The sequence below is a fragment of the Parus major genome, unplaced genomic scaffold (assembly GCF_001522545.3).
Source record: "Parus major isolate Abel unplaced genomic scaffold, Parus_major1.1 Scaffold341, whole genome shotgun sequence".
Lineage (NCBI taxonomy): Eukaryota > Metazoa > Chordata > Aves > Passeriformes > Paridae > Parus > Parus major.
This window is the reverse complement of record NW_015379283.1, coordinates 7,648-15,368: the sequence shown is the minus strand read 5'-3', so window position 1 is coordinate 15,368 and position 7,721 is coordinate 7,648. Positions and strand designations below refer to the sequence as shown.

Sequence of the window (7,721 nt, the reverse complement as noted above, 5' to 3'; positions counted from 1 at the left end):
TCCCCTCACGTTTTCCCACCCTTTTCTCCCCTCACGTTTTCCCACCCTTTTCTCCCCTTTTTGTCCCTTTTCCCTAAAACAGGGACATTCCCAACAACAGAACTCAACCTGCCCACGGGACCATCTCCGCTTCCAAAAACAATTCCCAGTCCTGGTGAGTTGGACCCCAAAATGGAGCCGGGAATTCCCACGCTGGGGATTCCCTGGGAGAACCTTTGGGGTTTGGGATTATTTGGGGTTTGGGGTTTATTTGTGACTTTCCCCTCACCTGCTCGTCCTCAGTGCTGACCACGACCAGGTGGGCGCTGAAGGTGGCGCAGGAGTTCTGGGCCTTGCCCCAGCTCTGGGGAATCTCCGAGAAGAGGTAACAAGTGTTCTTGTGGAATTGCCACCCGTCCGGGCACTTGTTGGAGTTGTTGATGGTCTGGCAGAGCAGGTCTGGGAAACGGGGGAAAAACACAGCCAAAGGGTGAAAATCCAGGGAAAAACCACAGAGAAACGGTGAAAATACAGGGAGGAAAGGTGGGAAATTCTGAGGGGTTTGGGGGTTCCTTAGGACATGGGGGAGTTTTAGGTGTTTTCAGGGGAACTCCAGAGGTTTTGGGGGAAATTCCAGGGGTTTTGGGGGAATTTGGGGGATTACCAGTGATCCTGCCCAGCTCCATCTGGTGCCACCGGATCTGCAGCAGCTCCTGCCAGGCTGGGAATGGGGAGGAGATCCCAGTTCTCCCAGTACAGACCAGTGCTCCCAGTACAGACCAGTGCTCCCAGCACAGACCAGTGCTCCCAGTATGGCCCAGTGCTCCCAGTACGGCCCAGTGCTCCCAGCACAGCCCAGTTCTCCCAGTACAGACCAGTCCTCCCAATACAGACAAGTGCTCCCAGTACAGACCAGTCCTCCCAGCACAGCCCAGTGCTCCCAGTACAGACCAGTGCTCCCAGCACAGCCCAGTCCCTCCCAGTGCTCCCAGTCCATCCCAGTTCCTTCCCAGTCCATCCCAGTTCCCTTCCAGTCCCTCCCAGTTCCCTTCCAGTCCCTCCCAGTCCCTCCCAGTTCCTACCCAGATTCCAGTTCCCCGACTTCTCCCGCAGCAGCTCCAGCTCCTCCTGCATTTCCCCCTCTGGAATAAAAATCGCGGAAAATCCCCGTGGATCCCACCCCGAATTCCCAGAAAACCCCCGTGGATCCCCCTGGAATTCCCCGAGTTTTGGGAATTCCAGAGCCCGTCCAAATTTGCCTCATTTCGGGGATTTTTGGGGCTGAGGGGGCAGTTCCAGAGGGGATTTATTTGGGGTTTGTCCCTGCTGGGAATGGAGTGGAGGAAACCCCAGAATTCCCATTCCAAAGGTAAAATTCCACCCCAAAAATTCACATTCCCGCGTGGGTTCCCAACCCCAGCTGATTTTCAGGATCCCAAATCCCCCTTTTTTTTTTTTTTGGGGCCGCTTTTTCCCTTTCTCGGGGGCATTTTCCCTTTCCTGGTGCCTTTTCCCGGATTTTCCCGGTTTTCCACTCACGGTTTCTCATGGATACCCCGTGCAGGATGACCCAGAGCAGGCAGCTCAGGGCCAGCAGCACGGCCACGCTGACCACTGACCAGCGCGGGGCCCAATCGTTGGGATTCCATTCCGGAATTTTCCGCTCCGGATCCACCTGAGGCCTCAGGGATGGGGCAGGGCCTTGGGGGCGGCTGGGAGGCTCCTCCCGGATATAAACTGCAGGGAAATGGGCAGGAAAAAGGAAATTATTTTGAATTTTAGGGGATTTTGGGGTGAAATCCCGATCCAGGGGTTTCTGGGGTACCGGGAATTGTGGGAATTGCCCCATTTTTTTGGGAAAATGCAGAAGCAGATTCTGAATTTGCTGGATTTAGGGAATTTTGGGGGTTGAGGGAGGAATTCCGAAGTGGATTTGCTTTGGATTTATCCCCGTTGGGAGTGGGGTGGAGAAAACCCCAAGGTTCCCATTTCAATGTGGATTTAAACCCAAAATATTCCCGTTCCAAAGGTGAATTTAAATCCCCCAAATTTCCATTTCTCAGGTGGAATTAAACCCCAGAGTTCCCAATCTGAGGCAAAACTAAATCCTGGGATTTATGGGATAAAGTTTTCCGGGAATGCGGGGCCATTCTGGGGCCAAACCCCGATTTTTTGGGATCCACCTTTCTTCATTGGGGCAGCTCTGGCTGCCGGCATCCGATACAATTCCGACATGGACGCGTCCTTGGAGCTGGAAAAGAGGGAAAATGGGGAAAATTGGTGTTTTAGGTGGACTGGGAATCCTGGATTCTTTGGCAAGCATCGAAAAAATCACAATTCCTGCAAGATTTTCCCTTTTTTTTCGTCCTTTTTTAATGGGTTTTATCGGCTTTCATCCCATTACTCCCAGAGCCGAGTTCTCCCCTTTTCCATTTGGAAATTCCCAGGTTTTTCCATGCTTTTCCCTCCATGAAATTGGTATTTTTTGACATGAACTGGTTCAGTTCCCAAAAATCCCAAAAATTACCCCAATGATCCCAAAAATCCCAACAATTTTGGGAAGTTTTTTGTGGTTTTTGATTTTTTTCAGGGGGATTTTTTGTGATTTTGGGTGGGGGTTTGGGGGGATTTTTGTGTTGTTTTGAGGGTTTTGGGGGGATTTGGTTTTTTGGTGTTTTTTTGGGGGGGTTTTGGTGAATTTTTGGGGCTCCCAAATTCCGACGCCATCCGAGGCCTCCCCCAACAAAACAAGAAGTGGCCGATTCTCACTTTTCCCCCCCAAATTTCTCTTATCTCTCTCGGCTTCTCTTATCTCCCCCTGCAGCTGCTCCCTCCCCTCCTCTTTCCTCTAAATTTAAATTTTATTTTTCTTGAAATTCCAAATATTTTAAGCAAAACTTCCCCACACCAACAACTTTGAACCCTTTCCTCCTCATTTTCCTCCTCCAAACCCGAAGTTAAAGGACCCAAAAGCACCAAAATCCTTCTCCCATCGAGCAGGAGCTCTCAAAATCCAGAAAATTCCAAAATCCATCGTTCCACCCCCATCTTTGTTCCCAAAGTTTTGAAGTCTAGGGTTCCGTTTTTGGGGATTTTTCCCCCAATTTTAATTTATCCACTGATTAAAATACTTAATCTACGTTGAAATTACAATTTATTAGCATTTAATTAAACGAATATTTAATTAAACAATTAAATTATATTTAATTACATTGGTATCAAATCAACACCATATTTCATGAATTAATACTTAATTAAGTATGCAATATTTAATTATTTGATTTAATTAATTCTCCACCATTGCTGTTCCAACTGGGGGCTCCAATCCGCCTCCAACGTTTCAAGGTTCGTCCAAAGGGCGATTTCTTTAAAGAAAAGGGTTCCAAAATCCCCAAATAACCCCAAAACCGAGCAGGAAAATACCGAAATCATTTTGTTCCAGGCTGCCCGAGAAGGGGGATCTGAAATAACCCAGTTTCAAACGGCCAGATCCAAAAATAACGGCCCAAAATCCCAAAATGACCTCGTCCAACAATCCCAGCTCCGAAATTCCCCCAAAACCGAATTCCCCAAACATTCCCCACAAAACCCAGCCCCAAAATCCCAAATTAGCCCCGTTTAAAAACAGCAGAGAAGCCGCAAAACCCCGAATTTGCCCCGTTTGGAACTGCCAGAAAACCGAATTTCAGGTCCCAAAATAACCCCCCCGAAAAACCCCGGTTCTGAAATACCCGGAATCCCAATCCCAAAATCCCCAAATCCCCCAAACAGCCGCGTTTCCCACAAAAACCGAGGTGGGAAATCCCAAAATAACGCGGCTTCGAAACCCCAAAATAACTCCAAATATCAGCAAAACCAATCCCCAAATCCCCAAAATCCCAAAAAATCCCAAAAAACCCCGGAATCCCCGCTCCAAATCCCGGGAATAATCGGGTTTTGAAATCCCAAAGTAACCCAAAACCCGAAACCACCTGCTTTCGAAATTCCCAATTCCACGGCCTCAAATTCCAAAATGCAGAATTCCAAAATCCCAGCTGTCCCGAAAGGCCGCAATTCCCCCCAAAAACAGCCCCAAAAGGGGGTCTCACCAAAGGAATTGGGGAGTTTTGGGGTTTTCTCCAGGGGAATCCCAGCGGGGAAAGATCCGGAAAATCCCTCGGGAGCTGCGGGGCTGCGGCGTTCGGGCTGGGGCAGGAACGAACCCGAACCCGAACCCGGAAATGGAACTCTCGACCAAAATTTTGGGATATCGGGAATTCCTTATCAGCGCTGGCCAGCGCTGGGCGGGGCTTCCACCCCTCCCCTCATGAATATTCATTAACCCCCCAAACCCCGATTCCCCCCGAATTCATTCCCGTGGTTGGGAATTCCGGGGGGCTTTTCCTGGATCCGGCTCCAGGGGGATTCTCCTGGGATTTCGGGGTCGGCCCCAGAAGGAGCCAATGGGAATAATGGGATAATGGGATAATGGGAATAATGGGAATGGGAATAATGGGAATAATGGGAATAATGGGAATGGGAATAATGGGAATAATGGGGATAATGGGATAATGGGAATAATGGGAATAATGGGAATAATGGGATAATGGGAATAATGGGAATAATGGGAATAATGGGAATAATGGGAATAATGGGAATGGGAATAATGGGAATAATGGGAATAATGGGAATAATAGGAATAATGAGAATAATAGGAATAATGGGATAATGGGAATTGGATAATGGGAATAATGGGAATAATGGGATAATGGGAATAATGGGAATAATAGGAATAATGGGAATTGGATAATGGAAATAATAGGAAAAATGGAAATGGGATAATGGGAATAATGGGAATAATGGGAATAATGGGAATAATGGGAATGGGATAATGGGAATAATGGGAATAATGGGAATGGGATAATGGGAATAATGGGAATAATGGGAATGGGATAATGGGAATAATGGGATAAAGGGATAATGGGAATGGGATAACAGGATAATGGGATATGAATTTGGAATGGGAATAATGGGATCAGGAATAATGGGAATAGGGGTGAGAATGGGAATTCCCTGACATTGGGATTTTGGGGTTTTTTAGCAGGAATTCCTGGGATTTTGGGGGATTTTTGAGGCGCTGGAGGAGGCTCTGGAGAAGTTGAGGTTTTTGGGGTAAAAAACGCCCAAATTGGTTCATGTTCAAACCAGTGATTTTATTGGGGAGCTGGGGGGGGGTGGGAGGAGCAGATTTGGGGTTTCCTGGGATTTTTTGGGAGGGATTTGGGTTATTTTCCATGGATTTGGGAGGATTTTGGGGCCATTCTGGATCCTTCAGGTGCAAAACTCGGCATCGCGGCACCTCCGGATTCCGAGCTCCGAAATTCCAGGAAAAATTCCTTTTTTTTTTTCTTATGAGGGATCTGTTAAAAACCACCCCAAAAGGGGAGTGGAGAGGCAGGAATTCAGCAATTCCCGGGTTTTTCACAAATCCAGCGGTGGAATTCCGAGCAGCGCGCGTTGACCCAGAGCCCCCGGGGGCCGATGGTGCCGCAATCCTTCAGCTCCCTCTCCGAGTCCTCCAGCCACACATCCCAAAACCTGGGGGAAAAACGGGAAAAGGGGGAAAAAACAAAAAAAAGGGAATGAAAACATCCCCAAAAAAATCCCGGTTTTGGGGCGGGAAACGCTCCCAAAATCCCGTTTGTTCCAAGGTAAAAATGAAACTGGGAGTTTCCTCCCCAAATCAGGAATTTCTTCCCCAAATCAGGATTTTTTTACTAAAATTTGGATTATTTTTAAACCACAAAACCGGGAATTTTTACGGGAAGCCAGGATTCCTCCTGCTAAAAATCTGATTTTTTTGAAAAGGAGAATTGGGATTTTTTTTTTTCCCCAAAAACGGGGATTTTTATTTTTTTTCCTCCCAGAAATTGGGAATTGTACCAAAACTGGGGAATTTTACCTGAAATCGGGATCCTCCCCGGTGACCCAGCGCCACTTCCCCTCCTGCTCCCCGTCCGTCACCCCCAGCCAGTAGGAGCTGCTGCGGTTGCTGTTCTCCAGCAGGAACACCTGGAAAAAATTCCCAAAAAAACCCCAAATCCGCAATTCCCGAGGGCTACGGAGCGAAACCCCCGGGTGCTGGGGGGAAAAGGGAATTTTTTGGGTGTTTAAGGTTTTTTTATTGAGTTTTCATCCCATTGTGATTTATTGTGGGTTTTTATTTGAATGGGGTTTAATTTGAGTTTTATCCAGCATTAGTTCAGTGGTTAATTATTAATTTATTGATCAGTTAATGCTGCTATTAATTAATTGTTCATTTGATTTGGGATTGAGTTGGGGTTCGGGGTTGATTTGGGAATTGGGATTTGGGATTCAGGATGGATTTGGGATTGGGGATGGATTTGGGGTTCAGGATGGATTTGGGATTTGAGGTTCAGGATGGATTTGGGGTCCAGGATGGATTTGGGATTTAGGATTCAGGATGGATTTGGGGTTTAGGATGGATTTGGGATGAATTTGGGGTCCAGGATGGATTTGGGGTTCAGGATGGATTTAGGATTTGGGGTCCAGGATGGATTTGGGGTTTAGGATGGATTTGGGATTAGGGATTTGGGGTTTAGGATGGATTTGGGATTAGGGATTTGGGGTCCAGGATGGATTTGGGATTAGGGATTTGGGGTCCAGGATGGATTTGGGATTTGGGGTTCAGGATGGATTTGGGGTCCAGGATGGATTTGGGATGGATTTGGGGTCCAGGATGGACTTGGGGTGCCCCCTCACCTGCTCCTCCTCGGAGCTGACGACCACCAGGTGCGCTCCGAGGTCGCCGCAGGCGTTGCGGGCGCTGCCCCAGCTCAGGGAATCCCGGGAAAAGGAGTAGCAGCTGTTCCCATGGGATTTCCATCCGGCCTGGCACCGCCGGGAGCTCCTGGCCTGGCACAGCAGCTCTGGGAAAACACCGGGAAAATCCCAGATTCTCCCCCGGGAAAATCCCAGGGGCTCCCTGAGGAGGAAACCTCAAACCCCACGGGAACCCTCCCAGTTTTCCCCTTGGAACGGGAATTCCAGGTGGGGTTATTTGGGGGGGGATTCCGGGGGTTTGGGGGAGTTTTTGGGGGGATTTTGGGAATTACCGGTGAGTTCCTGCAGCTCCAGCTGGTGCTGGTGGATCCCGAACTGCAGCCGGGTCTGCTCCTGCTGGACTGGGAGAGATCCCAGTGCTCCCAGTACAGCCCAGTGCTCCCAGTACAGCCCCCTCCCCATGGAGCTGATCCCATTTTTCCCCTTTTTCCACCCAGAATTCATCCATTTGTCAGCGGTTGAGGCTTTGCCCGATTCAATCCCATTTTTAGCCCGGGTCTCCCGAAGGATTTCCCGCCTTTCCCGTCATTTTGGGGCAGAAATAAAGGAATTTGTTCCCACTTTTCCAGGGAAATCCCCATCAGGAAATTCCCCAGTGTGGGATAAATCCCAGCATTTTGGAACCTGATCCTGGCTGGAATCGGGGAAAAGGGAGGAAAAACAGGGAAAAATCAGGGTTTTCCCCCCAAATTTTACACCAAAAACGGAGCTGGAAAAGGTGAGAACCCCCAAAATCGGAGTTTTCCTTGGATGTGATTCCAGGACTTACCAGAATCCCAAATCCCCGACAAATTCGACTTCAGGAGCTCCAGTTCCGCGCTCATTTCCTTGTCTGGAAGGGAAATCGTGGGAAAAACCCGGAATTCCTGGGAACTAAACCTCAAAATCCCCATTTTTGG

General features: G+C 48.5%; 2 protein-coding genes across 3 annotated transcripts in view; both read right to left on the bottom strand.

Annotated features, from left to right (window-relative positions):
• LOC107198842 (CD209 antigen-like protein C) overlaps positions 1–4,176 on the bottom strand; it is a 5,889-nt gene extending 1,713 nt beyond the window's left edge. Inside the window, exons 1-7 of the mRNA XM_015616070.2 lie at positions 4,068–4,176; positions 3,278–3,344; positions 2,163–2,230; positions 1,519–1,716; positions 1,062–1,121; positions 644–700; positions 269–438 (exon numbers count right to left, since the gene is read on the bottom strand). Coding sequence (XP_015471556.1) covers positions 269–438; positions 644–700; positions 1,062–1,121; positions 1,519–1,716; positions 2,163–2,214 — 537 coding nt within the window. The 5' untranslated portion in view covers positions 2,215–2,230; positions 3,278–3,344; positions 4,068–4,176. The remainder of the gene's footprint in view (positions 1–268; positions 439–643; positions 701–1,061; positions 1,122–1,518; positions 1,717–2,162; positions 2,231–3,277; positions 3,345–4,067) is intronic.
• Positions 4,177–5,150: 974 nt separating this feature from the next.
• The window catches only part of LOC107198825 (CD209 antigen-like protein E), a 5,117-nt gene continuing 2,546 nt past the window's right edge, over positions 5,151–7,721 (bottom strand). Inside the window, exons 5-9 of one of the 2 annotated variants that reach the window (XM_015616050.3) lie at positions 7,592–7,654; positions 7,095–7,163; positions 6,742–6,908; positions 5,921–6,030; positions 5,151–5,556 (exon numbers count right to left, since the gene is read on the bottom strand). In XM_015616050.3, coding sequence (XP_015471536.1) covers positions 5,421–5,556; positions 5,921–6,030; positions 6,742–6,908; positions 7,095–7,163; positions 7,592–7,654 — 545 coding nt within the window. In that variant the 3' untranslated portion in view covers positions 5,151–5,420. The remainder of the gene's footprint in view (positions 5,557–5,920; positions 6,031–6,741; positions 6,909–7,094; positions 7,164–7,591; positions 7,655–7,721) is intronic. The other variant, XM_019005427.2, reaches the window with a different exon arrangement.